The 24,984-nt window shown below is 38.4% G+C and overlaps 1 protein-coding gene across 1 annotated transcript in view; it reads right to left on the reverse strand.

Moving 5' to 3' along the window:
- Positions 1 to 24,984, reverse strand: part of LOC126157384 (cilia- and flagella-associated protein 52-like) — a 239,410-nt gene that overhangs the window by 192,897 nt on the left and 21,529 nt on the right. The window contains exon 4 of the mRNA XM_049916371.1: positions 4,761 to 4,948. Within this exon, the coding sequence (XP_049772328.1) occupies positions 4,761 to 4,948 (188 nt within the window). The remainder of the gene's footprint in view (positions 1 to 4,760; positions 4,949 to 24,984) is intronic.

A 24,984-nucleotide genomic window follows, 5' to 3' on the forward strand; every position in this document is an offset into this window, starting at 1 on the left:
GGCAAGAGTCTTTATACCCTATCCACGTATAAACCTTAACCCTCCTTTTTGTAGCAATAGTACTCTGTTAAGGTGAATATCTGCAGCACAATCCCATATTTCTAAACAGTAGCTAAGATGGGGATAGATTGTCCCATAATACACAGATTTAATCATGTGGGTGGACACCATTTTGGACAGTTGGCTAAGGAGATACAGCCCATTGCTGACTTTTTACATACAGTGTTAACATGGGTAATCCATTGGAGGTTTGAGTCCAAATAAACCCCTAGAAATTTACACTCGTTTGCTTCATCTGCCACTATGCCACATACCTCATTTACGCGTGAGTGGTGTGAGCTGCCAGTTGTAAATATTAGCATCTGGGATTTATTTACATTGACCTTTAATCCTTGTGCATGAAAATATGAACTTAATTTTAATATCCCATTACTTGCTGAAAATTTCAGTTCCTCACAATCTTTGCTATAAAATAAAACTGAGGTGTCATCAGCATAATTTACAATGTGCAAGTTAGTGGGGTGTACAACACCATTAATACATGCTAAAAAGAGTAAAGGTCCTAGAATTGAGCCTTGAGGGACTCCCTGTGTCACTGTTTCACTTGTGGATTTCGAAGTTAAGATCTTATTGTCAATTTGATGGGTGAGTTTGGTACACTGTTTCCGTTTCACCATATAGGTGGACAGAAGTTTCATTGATGCATAGCTGATATTGTACACCTGCAGTTCTTTTTAACAGAAGCTCATGGTTTACTAAGTCAAAAGCTTTGCTCAAATCAAGGAATATTCCGGCTGAGTGCATACCCATTCTATACTGCTATATACATCATGGAAGAAACTGGTAACAGTAATGGCTGTGCTTAGGTCTTACCAAAACCCATGCTGCGATACGATAACCATTTTGTGTCTTGAGAAAAACATTGTGAGTTGTGATAGGTTAACTGTTTCAATATTTTACTGAAGGTAGGGATTAGCGATATCAATCTACAATTTGAAACATCTTCTTTACTTCCCCTCTTATGGACTGGCTGAATTACACTTATTTTTAAGGCATTTGTGTATATGTTTTCGTTAATACATAGTCTGTCTTACTGGAGCGTGACTGTGTTACTCTAGTGTATTTGTGAGATTGTTGTTGTTGTTGTGGTCTTCAGTCCAGAGACTGGTTTGATGCAGCTCTCCATGCTACTCTATCCTGAGCAAGCTTCTTCATCTCCAAGTAACTACTGCAACCTACATCCTTCTGAATCTGCTTAGTGTATTCTCCCTCTATGATTTTTACATTTCACGTTGCCCTCCAATACTAAACTGATGATCCCTTGATGCCTCAGAACATGTCCTATCAACTGATCCCTTCTTCTAGTCAAGTTGTGCCACAAATTTCTCTTCTCCCCAATTCTATTCAATACTTCCTCATTAGTTATGTGACTACCAATCTAATCTTCAGCATTCTTCTGTAGCACCACATTTCAAAAGCTTCTATCCTCTTCTTGTCCAAGCTATTTATCGTCCATGTTTCACTTCCATACATGGCTACACACCATACAAATACTTCCAAAAACGACTTCCTCACAATTAAATCTATACTCGATGTTAACAAATTTCTCTCCTTCAGAAATGCTTTCCTTGCCATTACCAGTCTACATTTTATATCCTCTCTACTCCGACCATCATCAGTTATTTTGCTCCCCAAATAGCAAAACTCATTTACAACTTTATGTGTCTCATTTACTAATCTAACCACCTCAGCATCACCTGCCTTAATTCGACTACATTCCATTATCCTCGTTTTGCTTTCGTTGATGTTCATCTTATATCCTCCTTTCAAGACACTGTCCATTCCATTCAACTGCTTTCCAAGTCCTTTGCTGTCTCTGACAGAATTACAATGTCATCGGCAAACCTCAAGTTTTTATTCCTTCTCCATGGATTTTAATTCCTACTCTGAATTTTTCTTTTGTTTCCTTTACTGCTTGCTCAACATACAGATTGAATAACATTGGGGATAGGCTGCAACCCTGTCTCACTCCCTTCCTAACCAATGCTTCCCTTTCATGCCCCTCGACTCTTATAACTGCAATCTTGTTTCTGTACAAATTGTAAATAGCCTTTCACTCCCTGTATTTTACCCATACCACCTTCAGAATTTGAAAGAGAGTCAACATTGTCAAAAGCTTTCTCCAAGTTTACAAATGCATGAAACACTGGTTTGCCTTGCCTTAATCTATCTTCTGAGATAAATCGTAGGGTCAGTATTGCCTCATGTGTTCCAACATTTCTACGGAATCCAAACTGATCTTACCCGAGGTCAGCTTCTACCAGTTTTTCCATTCATCTGTAAAGAATTGCAGCCATGACTTATTAAACTGATAGTTCAGTAATTTTCACATCTGTCAACACCTGCTTTCCTTGGGATTGGAATTATTATATTCTTCTTGAAATCTGAGGGTATTTCGCCTGTCTCATACATCTTGCTCACCAGATGGTAGAGTTTTGTCAGGACTGGCTCTCCAAAGTCTGTCAGTAGTTCTAATGGAATGTTGTCTACTCCTTTCATCAATTAAATTCAATATTTCTTCTGTTACCCAAGGATTTCTACTAGCCCTTATCTTTTTACCTACTTGATCCTCTGCTGCCTTCACTACCTCATCCCTCAAAGCTACCCATTCTTCTTCTTCTGTATTTCTTTCCCCCATTCCTGTCAATTGTTCCCTTATGCTCTTCCTGAAATTCTGTACAACCTCTGGTTTAGTCAGTTTATCCAGGTCTGATCTCCTTAAATTCCCACCCTTTTGCAGTTTCTTCAGTTTTAATCTACAGTTCATATCCAATATATTGTGGTCAGAGTCGACATCAGCCCTGGAAATGTCTTACAATTTAAAACCTGGTTCCTAAATCTCTGTCTTACCATTATATAATCTATGTGATACCTTCTAGTATCTCCAGGCTTCTTCCATGTATACAGTCTTCTTTTATGATTCTTGAACCAAGTGTTAGCTATGATTAAGTCATGCTCTGTGCAAAATTCAACCAGGCGGCCACCTCTTTCATTTCTTTTCTCAATCCATATTCACCTACTATCTTTCCTTCTCTCCCTTTTCCTACTATTGAATTCCAGTCACCCATGACTAGTAAATTTTCATCTCCCTTCACTATGTGAATAATTTCTTTTATCTCATCATACATTTTATTGATTTCTTCGTCATCTGCAGAGCTAGTTGGCATATAAATTTGAACCACTGTAGTACTCGAGGGCTTCGTGTCTATCTTGGCCACAATAATGCGTTCACTATGCTGTTTGTAGTAGCTTACCCACACTCCTATTTTTTTAATTCATTATTAAACCTACTCCTGCATTACCACTATTTGATTTTGTATTTATAAACCTGTATTCACCTGACCAGATGTCTCTTTCCTCTGGCCACCGAACTTAGCTAATTCCCACTATACCCAACTTTAACCTATCCATTTCTCTCTTTAAATTTTTAAAACCTACCTGCCCAATTAAGGGATCTGACATTCCACTCTCCGATCCATAGAACGCCAGTTTTCTTTCTCCTTATAATGACATCCTCTTGAGTATTACCTGACCAGAGATCCGGATGGGGGACTATTTTACCTCCAGAATATTTTACCCAAGAGGATACCATCATCATTTAATCATACAGTAAAGCTGCATACCCTCAGGAAAAATTACGGCTGTAGTTTCCCCTTGCTTTCAGCTGTTTGCACAAAAATAATAGCATTAATCTTTGCCTCAGACAGTCTGGAAAAGATGCCTAGAAGGTATTAGAAGGTTGCCAAATCCTGCTTCAGATGTCTTAATGAACTGCTTAATTAGCTCCAACTTTATGACTGAAAGAGCCATCAACACCTTTGTTGGGTGTATCAGTGGTTTCCACTTGATATAATTCTTCCCCATGTAGTATTCATTCCTCTTTGGCAAGTATGACCCCTTATAGTGAGCTCCAGTGCCCCTACTACCTCAAAGGCAAAAAAAGCAGGGAAACTTAGTAAAACCACTTTGGAGATCCATTCGAAATCTAACCATTTTAAAGTGTCCTATTACCTCCCATCCATAAGCATCAAATTGGCTTGGAAAAATGAATACACAGTAAAATGTATCCCCTGGATACTTGTACACTAATGAAGAATGTAATTAATCCATCTGAAGCTGCGGATAAACTGAACTAGTCAGCTTAAGATCACATTACATAACTGACGTATCAGAAATACGCTGAAAAGAAGAAAAAAAGTACATAATGTTAAATGTCAGCACCCTGGCAACAAAAGCAAAGTTTATGGGAAACAGTGGGTATGTTACACACACTTGAGGGTTAGGCAATTAGAAAACAACATTTAAAACACTAAGACAAACAAAGAGTTATAATTTAGTATATCCTATTACATTCCCCTCAGCAATGGCTGATGTTATATTTTCTTCTGGTGCTGTAAAGCATTCTACCTGTTAAAAACTACTGAATCCAGTAATATACTGCTCAAACAGGATTAATTTTATATCTAATCAATGGTACAGAATATACAAACCTTCTGAAATTGGAGAATCAATAACTTTTGTGGTTGAAGAGACAATTACATATTTCAATTCCATGAAGACACACAGAATTATGTCCATACCATCCTAAAGTTTTGAATATAGAAAATTTAACAGTCCTACTAATCTTTATAAATTTAATAAGTAAATATTTTTTTAAAAAGAAATTATGATGAAAGTTACAGTCGTATTATTTAGCTTACCACACTGCAGATCACATGCCTCTTTAGTGTACCAATCTTGATGTCAACATAGCTAACATGCCTCTTCTCAGGTTCCATTTTCCATAGTTTTAATGTTACATCCCCACCACTTATAAAGTTGAGTGGATGCCTACTGGTTGGGCAAAGAAGAACTGCATCACCAGCTACTCCGTGACTTGCTGGACAGCCTATTCCCGCAAGAAAGAAAAAAAAGTAATTGTAAGTAGGTCTCTAGTAGTAGATCATGTTGAATACTAACCATGAGAGTTATTTAGAATGTAAATTCTAACAAAATGCAAATAAAACAAACAAACTGTTATTTCTGTGTTTCTTGCAGTTACACTTGTAGTACAAGCAAATCCACATGTATGTAATTTGTTTACATTGCTGAATCACTTATAGTAACTTGGAACAATTATTTATATACTCCACAGCGGAAATGTGTCAACTGTAGTGACAATTACTTAAATACAGAATTTCTTGCAATATTCCTGGAAACTGAAATGTGAAAGACTTAATCCCCATCCACCCACCCCATTTCTGCAAGCACTAATCTTTGTATTCACAGTTCTTGTCATTTACTTCGTTAACCTGGATGGCCACTGCCAAGGCTCTACATCTACATCTATACTCTGCAGACTACTGTGAAATGCACGGTAGAAGGCACATCCCATTGTACCAAATGTAAAGGTTTTTCCCATTCCATTAATGTATGGAGTGCAGGAAGAATGATTGTTTAAATGTCTCTGTCCATGTTGTAATTAATGAGAACATGTGAAAATCCTCACATCCTGACTTATGCACCTAGGACTCATTAAATCATACATAAAATAAAGGAAAGGCAATCACTCATCAACAGCTGACTGATATATGGTGCATAGAAATGTTCAACAGAGCATGTCATATCTTTCTATGTACCACGAATCACTCATCCATAGATCAGTGGTTGCCTTTCCTTTATTTCACTTATTGCTCCATCCAGGAATTTCCATTATTGTTAGTCATTAAATCATTGTTTGCTTATTGTTTCAGTGCCATAGCTCCATCACTGTAGTCTTGCTATGAACATTTCCTCAACACTGATTAAGATAAAATAAATATTTTATGCATATTTAAATAGAAAACTATGGGAGAATGCTCCTGTTCATGACCTACAACTTCCTATATAATTTTCAACTCTTCTTCCTTAAGGGAGACATATTATCCAGTGGACAAATTAATAAATTAATGAATAGGAAGTCAGCCCCAGTGGTTTGATATCTATTCACACTTTCAAATCACCATCTCAGTGAAAAACAAAGGTGGAATAAGAACTACTGTAGCTCAAACAAATTTATACATAAGTTTAAATAGCATGAAGTTGAAATTTAACATCTTGGCTAACTTCTCACACGAGGACTCAGACCAAATAATACTCTGCCAGACAAAGGTTTACATCCTTACATATTGCTTGAAGAAGGAAACTAGTGTCTCAGTTTAGTCAAAGAGAAACAAAACCCACAGACTGAGTGACTACCGGCTCTTTATCAACTTACACAATGTTACAGACTGAGTAACTACTGGCTCTTTATCAACTTACACAATGTTTAACAAATACAGAATAAGTTTATGTCCTCTAGGTGTATGAAATGAGAGCCCATACAAATCATTGAGATGTCAGCAATGTGCCACTTCTGGCGCACAGTCAGGAAGTCAGATGGTAAAAATATTCAATAATTAGAAAGACAGCTGTGCAAAAAAACATTTTGTGTGAATTTTCTTTGGTACTTTATATATAAATATGCACTAATATTTTACTGACTGCATTGCCGTCATCAATCTTTTCACTCCTTTGGCTTATATGGACATTTTCACTGGGCCAGCACTAGCAAATATATCTACATCTACATCGATACTCTGCAAACCACTATGAGATGCATGGCAGAGGGTATGTCCCATTGTACTAGTTATTAGTGTTTCTTCCTGTTCCGTTCACATACGGAGCACAGGAAGAATGATTGTTTGAATGCCCCTGTGTGTGCAATAATTATTCTAATCTTATTCTCATAACATCTGTGTGAGCAATACATAGAGGATTGTAGAATAATCCTAAAGTCACCATTTAAGCTAGTTCTTGAAACTTGATTAATAGACTTTCTCAGGATAGTTTACATCTGTCTTCCAGTTCTGTTCCTTCAGTATCTCTGTGGCACTCTCCCATGGATTAAATGTATCTGTGACTATGCATACCGCCCTTCTCTGTTATGTTCAACATCCCCTGTTAGTCCTATTTGGTATGGGTCCCACACACTTGAGGAATTTTCTAGAACCAGTTGCACCAGTGATTTGTAAGCAATTTCCTTTGTAGACTGACTGCATTTATCCAGTGTACTGAAATCTACCATCTGTTTTCGCCACTACTGAGCCTATGTGATCATTCCATTTCATATCCCTACAGAGTGTTACACCCAGACATTTGTATGAGTTGGCCAATTCCAAAAAGTGACTCCTTGATATTATAATCATAAGATACTATGTTTTGTTTTTTTTTTTTTTTTTCATTTTGTGAAGAGCAAAATTTTACATTTCTGAACACTTAAAGTAGATTGCCAATTTTTGCACCACTTTGAACTCTTATCAAGATCGGATTGAATATTTATGCAGCTTCTTTCAGTTAGTACTTGATTATAGATAATTGCATCATCTGCAAAAAGCATGATTTTGCTATTAATATTGTCTGCAAGATCATTAATATACAGCATGAACAGGAAGGGTCCCAACACACATCCCTGAGGTGCACCTGAAGTTACTCTCCATCCAAAATAACATGCTGCGTCCTCCATACCAAAAAGTCCTCAGTCCAGTCATAAATTTCACTTGATATCCCATATGATTGAACTTTTGATAATAAGTGTAGATGTGGTACTGACTCACATGCTTTTCAGTAAACACGAAATGCTGCATCTATCTGACTGCCTTCTCAACCTAGTGATGCCAATTGAGGAGCTACTTGACCAAACAGTAGCGGCTCTGGTCACAGAAAACCTTCATAGCGACCGGGAGAGTGGTGTGCTGACCACATGCCCCTCCTATCCGCATCCTCAGCTGAGGGTGACATGGCGGTTGGATGGTCCTGATGGGCCACTTGTGGCCTGAAGACGGAGTGCTGCTTTATCTGACTGCCTTGATCCAGGGAACCTCATCACTAGTTCCAGTCTTCGTCACATTGTAATAATGTACACACAATGGGACCAATTTTATATGAACATGTCTGATTTAAATAGGTAAAGAATTTCAAGGACACCAGATGCAAAAGACAAACACCAGTTCAGCATAGCATGTTATATGTGTCTGTATATGCTTCATAAACTTCAAGATGTCAGATAGGACAATCCTCCTGTAAGTTAGTTTTTGTAAAAAGATAATTAAATGTAATATTGGAAAGCCATTAACGAAACCCTGAATGACTACAGGTATCAAAATCTCTTCATAGTGAAGAAAAAAGGAAAAAAACTTGTTACAAATGTCCAGGAAAAGTAATGATCCAGAAATACCTTCTTAAACATACTGTAATATGTTAAGAAAAACCAGGAGTATGCACATCATGTCTGAAATTGACAGATCAGATAGTAAAATAAAATCAGTAAGTATTACTGTTACAAGAGAGAACCAGCGAAGAAAGTCATTATTTCTGTTAAAGAGAATGGGAGCATTGTAAAACCCCATTCATGTGTAGGAGATATTAACAGAACACTGAAAAAGCAATACAGAGGTGATTTAGTGAATCAAAAGTAATTTCATATCCACAACAGATACAAGGGTTGCCATCACGACTTTAAAAAATAAAAGGTCATAAGGGGTTGGATAATATTTCCAATGAGATATTAAAAATTTATGGCCTTATAATATGTTTAGTCACTCATGTAATGCATAATCATTGGAGGTTTTCCCAGAAAGATTGAAATATGACATTGTTAGGTCTCTTTGTAAAATGGCTGACTCCACAGATGTCAATAACTACTAACCAGTGTCACTCTTTACAAGATTTTCTAAGCTTTTTGAGAAGACAATATCACTCACCTGTGTAGTAATGGGATACTCAGCCATTCATAGTTTTTTTTTTTGTTTTTTTTTTTTTTTTAGCAATACAAAAACGGACACTACATCATCTGCAGGGGGTGAAATTAGCATACGAGTCCCTCAAGGTTTGATCATTCACCCACTACTCTTCTTGCTTTATATTAAAACTCTGCCACTTTATTTGAATGGAAGGTACAATGAACCCTATGTGCAGCCTGCCCTGTTAGCCATGTGGTCTAATGCACTGCTTTCTTGGCAGGAAGATGCACCGGTCCCCGGCACGAATCTGCCTGGCAGATTAGTGTCAAGGTCCGGTGTGACAGCCAGTCTGTGTATGGTTTTAGGCGGTTTTCCATCTGCCTTGGTGAATGCGGGCTGGTTCCCCTTATTCTGCCTCAGTTACACTAGGTCAGCAATTGCTGCACAAACACTTTCTCCATGTACGTGTACACCATCATTACTCTACCACTCAAACACTGGGGTTACACTCGTCTGGTGTGAGATGTTCCTGGGCCAACTAACCCTAGGTTTGGGTGGGGCAGTGAAGGGGTGAGTGGACTGCTGTAGCCTGTTGTGGGGTTGTGTGAATGAAGCCTCTCCATCGTTTCTAGGTCCACAGTTCCATACAATACAATCCTATGTGCAGATGACACAAACATTGTTGTGAAGATGAGCAAAGACACATCAACAGAGAAAATAGTAAACGTCATTTTTGTGAAAGTTATTGAATACTTTAGCATAAACGAGCTTGTATTAAACTTCGAAAAAATATAACTCGTCCAGTTTTGTACTGTCAAAAACATCCTACCTCCTGTTAACCTAGTACACCAACAAAAAAATTATAAGCAAGGGAGAAGATAGTATGTTCTTATATTAGCATACTGATGAAACTTTAAGCCCAAAAAACCAAATAGCAGAGCTGCTAAAACGTTTAGGTTCTGCTCCTTTTGCCACACAAATAAATGCCAATTTCACAGATATGTAGGTCAGTAAGTTAACATATTATGCATATTTGCTTTCATTTCTGTCTTATGGAATACTATTCAGAGATAACTCCTCACTTAGGCAAAAAGTAATCAATGCACAAAACAAAGAAATTAGAGTTATCTGCAGAGTTCACACAATATGGCTTCCCTGTCTCTCTTTAAGTAGCCTTGCAGTAAATTTATTCAATTATGAAATCTGTGGAGTTCACACACATACAGCTTGCAGGTATTCTGCATGTAGCCTCACAGTACATTTATTCGATTATGAAATTTGCTATCAACAATCCATCAAAGCTGGAGAGTAACAGAGATGTTCATAAGTACAGCAGCAGAAGGAAAAATGATCTTCATTACCCTTTAATGAGTCTAATTTTGGCACAGAAAGGGGTGAAATGCAGAAACGTCCCACAGATAGCAAAAGAGTTTTCAAATGTAGATTAAAGTTGTTTCTCCTTAACAACTCCTTCTATACCATAGACGAATTCTTGAGTAGAGGTAATTAGCCACTTTTAAGGAAAAAAACCTGTAAATAGCCAGCACATAGCCACATAGGCCTAAATAATATCTTGATATTTTTTTTATTTTCCATTGTAAAAAAGTATTCTAAGTTCTCTTCTGGTTACATGTTCCACATCATAACATTTTACATGAATTTGGTCTAGGGAACAAGTAATTAACTAACTAACTAACCAACATGAAAATACAATACAAAGTAATTGTTACAAACAGCACAGGATCAGCACTAAAACCAAATCTTCCCATTAGGATATATGAATATGATGGGGATATGACAAACTGTAACATCACTCATTCACTATGATTTGTAGATACCATCAATGGAAAAGAAGTTTGTGGTATGTGGAAAATGTGAATGTATATATTAACAAAGAAAACTGGTCCTCTTTGTTAATGTCAAGTTTGGCTCTTTACAGTATGTTTCAGACAAATTGCAAACGCCCACATAACAGTTGTTGTGGAAACAGTCCAGATTCATGCTCAAACTAAGATTAGTTGTGCATTTTTATTTATTTAACCCTTTATGATCATATTTTGAGTGCCACTTTGTGATGGTGCAGAATTTTTGTGTAATTAAGTTCATGACTTTTCCCTTAAGAGTCAGAGGTGCAAAGTTTTTTTTTTCCCTCATCATCTATAAATGAGTAAATGTGTTGGGAGTTAACTTTAAGATAAGAGTCAGGTCTCTTAAAGAATATTCAGGCACATATAAGTAGCACTCAAATGAAAACAAGACAGATGGAAAAAAATTAAATAAACTGTTTATAATTTCAAAGCTAATTGCCATAACTGTTAATACCTTTGCCCCACTATGACACAAGACAGTCAATGTCTCCATGGAAAAATGTTTATAGTTGCCTATGGAATCAAGATTGTACCCAGGCACACACCTCTTCATCTGAAGCAAATCAACAGCCATGAATGTCTTTCTTCAGTGCTCCAAAAATATGGAAATCGCATAGGGAGAGATCAGGACTGTATGGATTATGTGTAAGGGCGTCCCAGCAAAATTTCTGCAATGTACTCAAAACAACCTTGTCAACATGTTACTCAGAGTAAGCGATGTCAAGAATCAATGAAGACCATACTCAATAATGAACGTATAAAAATGTTTTGTAAAATGTCAGCAGATCATTTTAATGTGAATTATAGCTCTGCTCAGGAAGCATATCTGTACATGGACATGTAATTAATATTCATGATTGACTGCAAGTACTCTAACTTAAAATCACTTCAAGAGTATGAAAGAATAATTAATAAGTAGTATACCGAAATTAAAACTGCACCATTTATTTATTTCATGTTCCGTAGATCCAAGCAGGAAGTGAACCACAAAGATATGGAACATATCAAATTGTACATAGTTCAAATATAACTTACATAAATACAATAAAGATACAATAGGACACCAGACAAAGAACATGTGGGTTTTATGTGGCATTGAACTGTAATAATACACTTTTAGGATCGAAACGACATTTATTTCGTCACTTGATAGAGCAAATACAGAAATATGGCTGTCAAATATAGCACTATAACACAAAGACTAGAAAACAAAACCAAAGAGCATAGTCAAAGAACTGTCACTTCACATTAGAGATGCCACGGAGCCCCCCCCCCCCCTCGCCCCTGGAAGCGCAGCGCACGGTGGAGCGGGGCTTGCACACGACCACAAAAAAATCTTCGTGTCAGCATGGCGGGTGGAGGCAGCATCTGGCATGCGAAATGTGCATCTCGGGCATGTCATCGTCAGCATCCCACGCATCGGACAGCTGCGCAGTCAGTAGCAAGTCAAAGGGGACCGCAGCAACAGTGGGTGAGGTGTCAGCAAATGCAGGCTGGTAGGGAGCGATGGGAAGTGGCTCCAGGAGAGCCCATGCAGGTTTTACTCACTGAACAGAAACTGTACTTGCTAGTAGGAATTTCGAATTGTTAAGATGGAGAGCTTTGTGACATATGGGTGGGCCGTCCGTGGTGAGGATTTGGTGACCAGTGCCATTGCTGAATGCTGAGACCCGCGAAGGGAGTCGCGAGAGGGGGAGCATGAGCAGTGGCAGTTGACTGACCTTGGCATGCTAGGATGGCATGTGCGGAGCATCGGCAGCAGGCAACAACTGAGGACATGGCGTGGTAGCCACAAAATGCGAGGGATCCCATGAAGCGAGAACATGAGCGTCCGTGCCAAACCAGAGTGAAGTGGGCAGAGCATCAGCGGCAGATGATGTTGGAGGGCGTGCGGCAGCACCCACGCGATGCGAAGCTCTCCGGGAAGCGAGAACAGGAGCGTCCTGCTGGTCCAACTGCGGCAGCAGGGAAAATGCAGCTCAACACATGAGCAAAGCAGAGTGCACGTAATGTGTGCAGAGCCCATCGATCGGTTTGCGGACATCCGGTGAATCAGAGAGACGTGCCACAATATCGTCGAGCAGAGATGCACATGTAGAAAGTGCAGCCAAGGAGGTGGAGAGTGGTGACATGCCAAGTTTGTTCAAGCACGGAATGGTAGAACCAGATGTTTGGCAGAGCGTAGCAACCTGCAGGTCTGGTGAAAGCCCGTAATGGTGTAGAAAGTCTAACCCAATTACAGGTTTGTCCATGTCGGTGACATGGAAGGTCCTTGCTCATGTGCTTGGCCAGGATAATGCCGATGCCAGCACCGGTGTCAATGATAAAGTTAGTGTTTGATGGCAAGTTGGTGATGTAGAGGCCTGGTGCTGCTGGAGCAAGTGGTGCGGCATTGGACGGTAGGCGGCGTGAAAAATCGTGTCAGGACTTGGTGCCGAAGCGGGGCAACCAGTCTTGGTTGGGAAAGGCACAAGGTGTGCAACAGTTGCAGGCGACATCCCTGTAAGTAGTGTGGAATCGGCACAGAGCAGCTGACTGCGTTGGTTCAGGAAGCTGGTCGGGTTACTTCTCGGCCAAGGATGGCAGCTGTCGGGGGGCCACAGGCACTACCTCCTGCAGGCCACTAGGTGGCAGCTCCTGAGAGGCAGCTAAGGTCCTGAGGCGAGGCGCTGCAGGGCACACGGGGGATGCGCTGGCTGGGTCGTAGCTCGAGAACACTCGGGCTGCTACTTGGATGAGGTTGGCTGCTGTTGGGAGAGTCTAAGTAATACCCTCTGTAGGCCGCCAGGAGGCAGCCTCTGGCAGGTCGCTGAGCTGCTGAGGTGCGTGCGCTGGCCTCTACCGGTGGCATATGGAACTGGTGAAGTAGGGGTGCCAACTGAAGGCAAAGGCGATGTCGCCCGTGAGAGATAGCGTCAGTGACAAATGATTGCATCAATGACGTGAGATAGCAGGTGCAGTTGTAGGTCTGACAGTAGTTTGACCATCCACAGAGTCAACAGTGCAGTGTGAGATAGTGCTTGGTCATCAGTCAATGGATGAAGGCGGAGCCAGAGCTGTGAAGGCGTGCGATCATTGAGGTCCTCATCATGGATGATGTGGTGGATGGCCTCAGCTGGAGGGCGAGAGAGGCGTTCGATAAGCAAAGTTTTCGCCATCACATACATGGGCAAAGCAGGTGGTGAGAGTAGCAGATCACTTATTAGATCAGGATGGTCATGGAGGTGGCTCACCAGGCAGGCGAAACATGTGTTGTCATCTGAGATCATTTGAATATCCAGTAGATGGTCCACCAGGGCGAACCAAGTCTTAGGGTTGTCCTTTTGCAACGTGGGCAGCTTAGGAAATCTGCCAGGTAACTCATAATGATGTAGCACAGGCAGGAAAAGATCATTTTTGGTGGTTGAGGGAGCCCCCAATGCCAGGAGTGCAATAGCGGTGGACGATGCGTCGCCCGTGGTCTGTGTAGGGTGGCGGCTGCAAGCAGCACATGATGTGGACTGAGGCGGTGCAACCGACAGCACAATGTGTCCCAACTGCAGGCTAGAGGCAGGCGCGGCGTGGGCGAAGCAGCCGGTACCGTTGCAACAGTGGGTGGAAGGCAGTCACGGTGCAGCCAAGGGGGGCTGATCCAGAAACCGGTCCTGAAGAAACGGCCGATGCCATTACAAGAGGGGGCAGAAGGTGATCGTGGTGTGACCACGAAGCGACGGTAGCAGAAATCGGCATGGCTGAGTGATTGGTGTCGCCGTGATGGCGTGCAGGGGGGGTGACGTCAGGCATGTAAGATGTGCAACCCCATGGGCATGAACGTTTGAAGCACAGTCTCGAAATGCATCAGCACATCAAACCAACCCGAAGGTGACTGCTTAACCAAGGAATGAAATACAACGTCCTTCACATGATTATTGTTCACAATGTTGCTAAGTGATGTGCACTGTTCAGGTGGCAGGCATTGCTGTGTAGTAGCATTTGACAGTGGCCATGTTGGGCCGGTGACAGTTAAGTGGCCGCTGGCATGGCAGGGGCCAGGTAATTGTTCACCTTTAACCAATTGTATATTAGGGACACTTGTATATATGCAAGCACAGTTAAAAGGGTGCATGGCACCAGCATAAAACGACACTGGTAGATCCATTGTTCCAAAGACAATATGGGCCGGCACACGGAGTGCATTACTAATGAAAATAAGCACAAAATAATTCCTGAATGATCAATGTTGAAGTCGGGGTCACAACTGTAGTTTTTACATGGCGTTGAATCATAATAACACACTTTTAGGATCGAAACAACATTTATTTAATAACTTAATAGAGTGAATACAGAAAGATGGCTGTCGAAATAGTGCTAGAACACAAAGAAAATAAGGCAAAAACAGAAGAGCATAGCCAAGAACTGTCGCTATGCATCAGAAACACCACACACATATCTCCAATTAACAAAAAATGTGTGTTACACTGAGGGAGTGTCAATAATAAATGCAGGAAGGAAGGTTAAGCTAAATATTACAATAAATATATGAATATGAAAAACCATATCTTTTTTGTGTGATAGTGATCAAAATAAAATTAACTAAAAACATTTCTAAAAAAATTGTAAGTTTAGTATTCATTTAGTATTCATTTTCTCTCATAAATTTATCAACCATATAAAGATTTCTTTATTAGGTTTTCTTTCAGAATTAGTTTGAATTTTGGCAACTGTTTACGAAGGTATTTGGTACGTGATGGAATTGTATTAAAACATTGAATGCCTGAGTAAAGAACTACATTTTGAATCAGATACTTTTCAATCTAATATGGAGACCAATTTTGGTTCTTCTGTTATAGTCATGATATTCACAGTTGTCTTCGTATAGGAAAAAGTTATTACAGACAAAGGTTAATAACGAAGAAATATACTGTGAGGAGGTGGTAAGGATCCTCATCTTTTAAAACAATTAGCTGCATGAGTTTCTGTGATGGATACCACTTATTATCCTGATGGCACTTTTGTGCAGTGAAAATTCTTTCTGCTAGAGTTTGGTTCCCTGAGAATTTAACAGCATATGACATTAATGAATGAAAGCAGCTAAATTAGGAAGCCTTAATGGTATCTACTTTAACCACTGAAGCAATAAATCATAGTGAAAATGTTGCTGATTGGTTCAAATGGTTCAAATGGCTCTGAGCACTATGGGACTCAACTGCTGGGGTCATAAGTCCCCTAGAACTTAGAACTACTTAAACCTAACTAACCTAAGGACATCACACACATCCATGCTTGAGGCAGGATTCGAATCTGCGACCGTAGCGGTCGTGCGGTTCCAGACTGTAACGCCTTTAACCGCTCGGCCACTCCGGCCGGCAATGTTGCTGAACCAAGTTTTTTTTTAACATGTCTGAAAGAACAGGTACTACACATTCATACAATCTTCTAAAAGATTAAGAATATGGGTTTACCAATTACATTCACTGCCTATATATGCATACAGGAAGTATCCTCAGCTTTTTGTGTTGGGTTATCTCTACACTTTATGTTAATTTCTTCATGATTTCTTTCTGGTGTATCAAACCTAACATAATGGGTTTTATCTGCATTGATTCAGAGGCCATTTGAAGAAAACCAATTAAATATTTCAGAAACTGACAAGTCATCTGCAAAAAAGTAAATTTACTCTTTGTATCAGAACAAAGAGGGTAGTCATTAATGAATATAAGAAATAGCATTAGACCTAAAACATAACCTTGTGGCACACCACAATTTAAGACACCCCACTCAGACAAGACAGATTCTCCAGATGAGCAATTGTGCATTACAGTTTGATTTCAGTCCTTTAGGTTTGGCAGAAGCCATGAACCAAATGTACCACACAAACCATACCATTCTTCCGCCTTTTGTAAGAATTTGATGATTTACCCAACTGAAGGCTTTTGAGCGATCACAAAAAATACCTACTGAAGACATTTTTTTGTTAATGGCTCCCGAAACTTGATTGTTAAAAGACAATATTGCTTGTTCAGCACAAAAATCAGCATGAAACCCAAATTTACTTTTGCTGACAATACTGTGGAAGTTGAGATAGTCAACAGCCATTCTGTGCATGAGTTACTCAAGATTTTTTGAAAATATAGTTAAAGTGGAGATTGGGAAATAGTTTATAAAATTACTTTTTTAAAAGGTGCATCCCTACAGCCAGTTTTAGTCTGTCAGGGTAATTTCTTCTCAAAGTGATGTATTGAAAATGTTGCATACAGCAGGATTTATATACTTATAATATTTTTTCAATATTTTATTAGAAATATTGTCCACACCAACAGGTGTTTTGTTTTTTAATGGCTTAATTATTCTTTCATTCTCATTTAGTGTACCAGGAAGTATGGATAACAGTGGGGTTCTGTCACTAATAACATTCTATAGAAGAGCTATTGCTTCATCCACAGATCCTTTACAGCCTGCTTTCTCTGCTGCTGTCAAAAAATGTTTAAGATTTCTGTAACCGTTTCAGATTTCTTTACAATAATGTTCCCTTGTTTAATTTCTGTCTCTGTCATGTTACCTGTTTTTCTGCCAGTTTCCTTCTTTATTACATTCCAAATTGTTTTTGTTTTGTTTTCTGACTTCTCAATTTCAGATTTTATGCACATACCGGTACTCTTAGATTTATTTATTACCTGGATCAAGACCGTTTAACCCCCTCATGTGGTGAGCATGTGTAGAAAATGAGTCTGCAAGGACAAGTAAGGAATGAAAATTAAAGTAAAAAAGAATTTGTAACAATTTTGTCAACATACACCCTCTGTATGGTGACCATGTGTGAAATACAAATCTGCATTGCTGAAATTGAATTTGGAGATTAACAAAAAAGATTAAGCTTATCAAGAAGAATTCTGTTACATCTCAAATAAGAAAAGTTGACTTATTGAAAAATACTTTAATTATAATTTGATTGACCAAGATCCAAGAATAGTGTGTTATACCAATGGGACAGTTTGGAAGAGAAATCATGGGGGCAGACAATATCATTAGGTATGTGAGCATTATCATAAGTGAGCCATGTTTGCCAGCTTTGTGAAAAAAATATAACTAAAGACTTTGCAATAACTCCAAGAGAAAAATACAACCAAACTATAGAGTTTATATTCCTATGCAAAGTGAATTAAGAGATTAATTTACATTCATGTTGAAAAACTTTGATTACATGGTATGACTTACTTGCATACAATATTTGTACCACAGAAAAATCAGCATAATTGTAAATTGAATAAATGTTTGTTTATTACATCAAAGAGTTGTTAAAATCTGCATATGTGTACTGATAAACTATTTAAAATGGTTTTTATAATTTGCAAAGAAGAAATGGAAGTAAATTTTTCTTGGCAACCTAAATCAAGCTGTTGTCATGAAACTCAACAAACATTACCTAAAAACATTTGGCAGATAATATAAATAATAATATAAAGAGATTTGCCATTAGTTGAAGAACATTTAAATCGACCTCAAAAAAAGTTAATCAAAAGTTCCTAGTCAAAAACAAAATGTGGAATGTTTGCTTGCATTAGAAGATGATTGGGTGTAATCTCAATCTGCAAGGAGAAGATTAAGACAAGAAAGTAATATCAGAGTATGCAGTAGGCATGTTCTACCAGTTTAGCTGCTACTTGTAGGCTGCATTTAACCATCAGCAGATTCTACATAATGTGGCCAGGTGGCAAAGACAAAAAGCAGCAATGGCAGCCTGGCATACATGACAACTGCAAGCAATGAGGTGCAATCAATTTTCAGCATGGTCCACTACATCAAAACTCAGTGAGTTCTGTTTCTTTAACATACCATTTATTAGACAGTGTCTTCCCAGTAACAATTAAAACATTGACTTTATCACTAGATGAATACCAAGCTACAAAATCTATTTATCAAACAATATTCAGTTTCAAAACAGAACTTGTTCAGTAAAATTGGTTCATTATTCAAATATACAAAGAATGTGTCAATGACACCAATATATACAGAAGAGAACAATAATTTATTATTTATAATTAGCATTCTCTTAGTTAGTTTACAATAACAATTTTGAGGCTATTTACATTAATATTTGGTAGCAGATTAACACAATGGCTTGCATAAAGGGGAATGTGATTTTGGAAACAATTCTGCAAGTGATTTTACAGCCATAAACAGAAATAAAGGCAGAAATGAATGACAAACTTCTCAAATGGACAAAAATTAACAGATTTAAGTTCTCAATTAAATGGAAGAATAGATATGTAATGAAGGAGAATATAATTAGAATTTAAACATGTGAAAGAATTAGATGATCTAGAACTGGTGGAAGAAAGACTGGAAAGCAAAACAAAACATTTGCTTGCAATCAGATCTTTACAGGGTAATTTGGTGTGTATAGTGGAAAAAAATTATTAGACACAAATGTGAATTTAGGAAGAGTCACAATCAAAAATGTTGAAACATTTTCTACAATTAAAAATGAAACAGAATAATGTATAGGAAAATTAGGAACCTCTATGGGGATCTCAAATAATGAGGGGATTACCAGAACTACTGTGCAGGTAGATTTAGGCTCCACATTAAGTAATAATGAAGATAAGTGTTACAACATATAAGATTTAATTAATAAAAATTATCTTAAGTTTGAATGAGGAAGAAGGAAGGTTGAAACTGAACTCGGGCTCGTTTACTACCTAATTTTCACATGGCTCATCTGTAAAGGGGGTTGGTAGTAAACGGTTGCATTTGCACCCCTATTATTGAGTCAGATATTGGCTGGCTTTTGAAGAGCAGTGAATTGAACTATACACGTTCAGATTGAAACTTATTTATTCAAAAGAAACACTTTAACATTGTGGCCATGCATTTTTAAGTTCACAAATAATAATCGGAGCAATTCGTACACTGTTTGTCTCACACCCACACACTTTCACTTTGTTCCTTCGCATACCCCGGCTCGCGGCACTTTGCCGCTCCCAACTCGCCACCACAACGGCCAATGACCAAATAGCCCGATTTTCCCACTCATATCCACAGTACTGAGTCGGGTCACATGACACCACAGTAGTCAAAATAATCGCTAAACATGGCCACAATCGTTTACAATATTTTATAATATTTAAATACTTAAATCTAAATACATTATATAATTTTAGAAATTATCACCACACTTATATAATTCGTTGCAATTAAAAGAAAACCAAAACACTACGCAACGAAACTACAACACCCATCAAAATACAAAACAAGTATTGTCTGGTCTATTTTGCCCAGCATATTATCTCTGCTGCTGTGCTTTAAATTTTAAATTACTTGAAAGAGTTCCATATTATCCCCTGTTACCTTACATACCCCCACTTCATGGAGACATTACCTTAGTAATGGCAACATGAAGTAGCACCAAATGGAGTGAACCCATATTACTTTATATATTAAACATTTTAATAAGAACTATAATGGCACCAAAACATGTAGAACAGTGTTATAGTGGTGAGTTAATCAGTGTAAGTACTGTCATCAGAAAACATACATACATAATCCAACAATGTATCCAACTCAAATATACAATTAGATAGTCTTCTATTGAGTCTGATTGGGCAGGCAAAATAAATGCCCATGTTAGTCTATATGTAGGTTGCACACTCACTGCACATTAACACTTCCACTTTTTACACAGTTGTTTCTGTAAGTTGCAGGAAGTTGTTGTAACCGGATCCTTGTGTTCACAGGTTTATGCATTGGAATACAGTCTTTCCAAACTTGTCAGCCAGCAGCACTGTGCTTCCTCTCATTAGCCAAGCCATCCTATCAAAATTTAATCAAGTCCTCATAAATCTTGCCTAGACATGCAGGCCCACATTTCCCAGGAATCAGGCTATCCAAATCCTCCCTGGAACATCCTGTTTTCACTGATCAGTTCTTATTGAGGTTTGTACAAATGACAAACATGCACACAAATCAAACACAAACATGGCATAGTTAAATATATTCTATTTCACCCTTCAAATGTTCCCAGATCAGGAGCTCCGACACTTCTACCCCCCGCACCAAGAGAATTTATTCCCAGATGCAGATTCTTATATTTTTTGAAGCATCCATACAGCTATATCACTGTACATAAATACACTCAATTTTTCCTTTTTTTATGAATTCCTATATAAATTTTCACATAATATTTGGCAATATCTTGAAACCCATTCTTTTATGACATTTCCATGGCTATCTAGATTCAATCATAAATGGCAAACAAACTCATCAAGGTCATAAACTTTTACAAGCATCCACTTAGCCATTAGTGTTCTTTCCCTCACTTCCCTCATGAACATCTTATAATAAGCAAGTTAATTATTTCCCATATGCCCCTACAATTTGCATATTTAGTGATTGCCCTACATGACTGTCCCAGCAACAATCCTACCCCCACGCACCAGTATCAACTCCAGGTGCCACAGATACATTATAAATTTTAATAAAATCTCAGCTATTTTTTTTTAACAAACTATTTGCAGATTTCCTCCCTCCTATATTCTCCACACATTTATACAGAAATAGACTATATGTACAGTAGGTTTCAGTTCCCGTATGACTTTCAACAAGGCTTCTATCACACCCACACCCGTTATGCAAATCCATTGGACAACAGATTCCCTTGTTGCAAATACATACAGTATAATGAAGTTTGTTGATCACCAACAATGGCATCGCAACATACACAGTAACACAAATAATACTCCAATTATAAATACGTGTATACATAGCCCCCAATAATTTTTTTTTTTTTAACTCGACAATAGTGTACATGGGAATCTCACTTCCTTAACCTTTATTCTTTTACCACATATTTTTTTAACTCTGTTACATTTCTCAGTCCAAATGGCTTTTTGGACACTTGATATACCAACCTATATGCATTAGGGTGTGGACAACCCATTATCTCAAAGGGTCCATGGTATAATTCAAATAACTTTTTGATTTCGCCATCAATGTCACTGGATTTTTTCTTGTTCCTCACCAGCACCTTATCTCCCTCCTTGAACTTTGTTGTCTTATACCTTTCTCTATGCCTCCTCTGTCTCTCATGTCCTTTCTTTAACATTTGCTGTCTGGCCATCTGCATCTTCTCTTGACTTGTCAAGTCTTGAGATGGAGGAAAATCTATGTGTTCTGCTATTATATCGTCTGGCTTTATATCTTTCATGAGCTCATAGGGTGAGAATCCTGTCGCACAACTCTTCACTGTGTTCGTAAGATCCTCAAACACAGTTATATATTCTGCCCAAGTACTATGATTTTTACTGCAATATGTCCTACATAGCCTACCCAGCTCCCTCATATACCTCTCAGTCAGGTTTCCTGCAGGTTGATACACTGAAATACTTATATGCTTTATCCCAGATCTTTGCATAAACTTCCCCCTCACACTAGATACAAATTGTGCTCCATTATCAGACAGAACATTCTCTGGTTTTATAACATTCACAAAGTAATCTTTCTCTAGCTTGTTAAGTATATTCTGGCTAGTGGCCTTTTTCAGTGGATACAGCCTTACAAACTTTGAGAATACATCAACAGCTAAAAGAACATACTTTACACCCCCTCGACCTGTTGGCAGCCTCCTAAATAAATCAATAGCCAGCAGTTCACCATTTCTTTTAGGGACAATATTCTGCATCTCTCCTTGTACTGCAATAGTATTATACTTCACTTTTTGACATTTGTCACAAGAAGCCAACTGTCTCTTTACTCTCCTGGCCATGTTGTTAAGACTAACATAGTCATGCAGTATTTCCAAACATTTCCGAGCCCCATAATGCCCATTGCTAAGGTGGATGTAATTGATTAATTTTTCCACATGCTCATCTGGAGTACATACCTTCCACTCCTCTTTGTCCAAATTTCTTCATCTAAATAAAATACCCTTATAAATTCTATAGTATTTAGCTATTTTTTCATGTTCTTTACTTCCAAAGTTTGTTTTGATAAACTTCAAGGTTTGGTCCCCATTCTGAAGTCTCCTCATGTCCTTACAGATGGATCTGATTTCCTTCTCTCCACCCACTCCTTTCATATACAATATCTGTAGTTCTTTCTCGTCTCCATTCACTTCATGTTCTTCTCCAATGAAAGGTAATCTTGATAAGGCATCAGCCACATTGTTGTCTGTGCCCTTAATATATCTTACCTCATAGTTAAACTGCTGCAAAAACATCCTCATAGTTAAACTGCTGCAAAAACATGGCCCATCTCATGAGTCCATTATTGAACAGCTTACATTCTTGCAAATAGCTCAGAGCGTTATGGTCTGTGTAAACAATCACTTTCCTACCTTCCACATATATCCTGAACTTCTGAAATCCAAAAACTATGGCTAAAAGTTCCTTCTCTGAGATACCATACATTAATTCATGTTTGGACAGCATTCTGCTTGCAAAAGCGATTGCCCTGTGCTCGGTCTTCCCATCTACTACCCTCTCCTGAAATAGCACTGCCCCTATCCCATAATCTGAGCTGTCTGCCCCAATACAGAAAGGCAAAGACAAATCTGGATAGAACAAAATTTTGCTGTTTTTTAAGCTATTCTTGATGGCTTTAAATTCCCGGTCACAGTCAGATGTCCAGCACCAGGTTACACTTTTCTTTAACAGTCTACATAAGTTAGGTGAATTCGGGCTATAATCACTTATGTACTTCCTATAGAATGAACATAGTCCTATAAATGATTTCAATTGTTTCCTGTTTGTTGGCACCTTGCAGTCAACAATAGCCTTGATTTTCTCTTTATTGGGCAGAATGCCATCAGGAGTTAACTGATGACCGAGAAATAGTAATGTTGCTTGAAAAAATTCACACTTACTTAACTTAAGGGTCATCCCCCCTTTAGATATAGCCTTGAATACATCCTCCAACAGCTGACAGTGCTCTTGCCAATTGCTACTCGTAATCAAAATGTCATCTACGTACACGGTCAATTTTCTCATTAGTTCATCCCCCAACACATGACTTAAAGCCCTTACAAAAACTGCTACAGATATTGATAAACCAAATGGCACAACTGTAAACATATAAGTCCTGCCCTCAAATAAGAAAGCAGTGTACTTTCTGCTCTCTTCAGCCAATTGCACCTGCCAGAACCCTGAAGTCAAATCAACACTTGACAGAATTTTAACATTATAAAATTTTTGCAACAGCTCATCCATGTTCTCTGGCTGATCATTTTCTTTGACTATTATTTTATTTAGCTTTCTTGCATCCAGTACTATTCTTATAGAACCATCCCTCTTTTTCACCACTACTATTGGATTACAATACTCACTCCTCCCCATTTCCAGTATGCCCCACTTCAACATCATCTGTATCCTTGCCCTTACAGCCTCTATATTAGCTATTGCTATAGGATAAGGTTTGGCCCTTATCACTTCATGTGGCAATACCCTCAAAACATAACTGAAATTTACGACTTCTCCAGGTCTGTCGAAGAACACATGCTTATGCTTACACAATAAACCTGTAAGCTGCACCTTTTGTTCCTCATTTAAATGTCCCATTTCATTTACTTTGTTATGTATCTGCTGTTCAGTGCACATCTCATCACCTACCTCTTCTATCCTTTGTAAATGAGTAACTGTCTCACCTCATTTTAATTCCCCTTTAAATTTTATTCTTCGTCTATTTCCACCAGCATCAAATTCTACCACTCTGTCCTTTACAAAAATGCTACAGTCATACTCATACAAGAAGTCCATACCCAAAATTACATTCAATGCCAAACCCTTCACCACAAAGCAACTAATATCAAAACAATACTCATTACTATTAAATTCCAGTAATACTTCCCTGCTGATGGGCTTGCTACATGTCCCAGTTGCTGTCTTAATTTTGACTCCTGTAACTGGTAATTCTGTTAATCCTAAACCTTTAATTTGCTGCCAGAAAGATTCAGAGATTGCAGATAAACTTCAGCCAGAGTCTAATAATGCTATATCTGTAGCTCCTCCCACACTGATATCAATTATTGGCTGTATCACCTCTATTTCTACTCTGTTCAACCCTGATTCCTGTAATAAATCTCTTTCTGCTTCACTCCTGCTTTCCTCTTGCATAATGCAAATATCTTTAGGTCTTTCTCCAAAACATACATCAGTATCCCCTTCAAACAGATCCTTAATAGCAAACTCAACATTCTCTTCTTCACTTAATTCTTCCAATGTTCTGGCAATTTTAAATTTTATTTTACCCCATTCTTCAGACATCAAAGCTTTATGTAAATTTGCATAGGACACCCAATCACTCAAATCATAATCAGCCTCCTCCTTTCCTAACCATCCACAATTAAC

Source organism: Schistocerca cancellata, chromosome 2 (genome assembly GCF_023864275.1).
Source record: "Schistocerca cancellata isolate TAMUIC-IGC-003103 chromosome 2, iqSchCanc2.1, whole genome shotgun sequence".
NCBI lineage: Eukaryota > Metazoa > Arthropoda > Insecta > Orthoptera > Acrididae > Schistocerca > Schistocerca cancellata.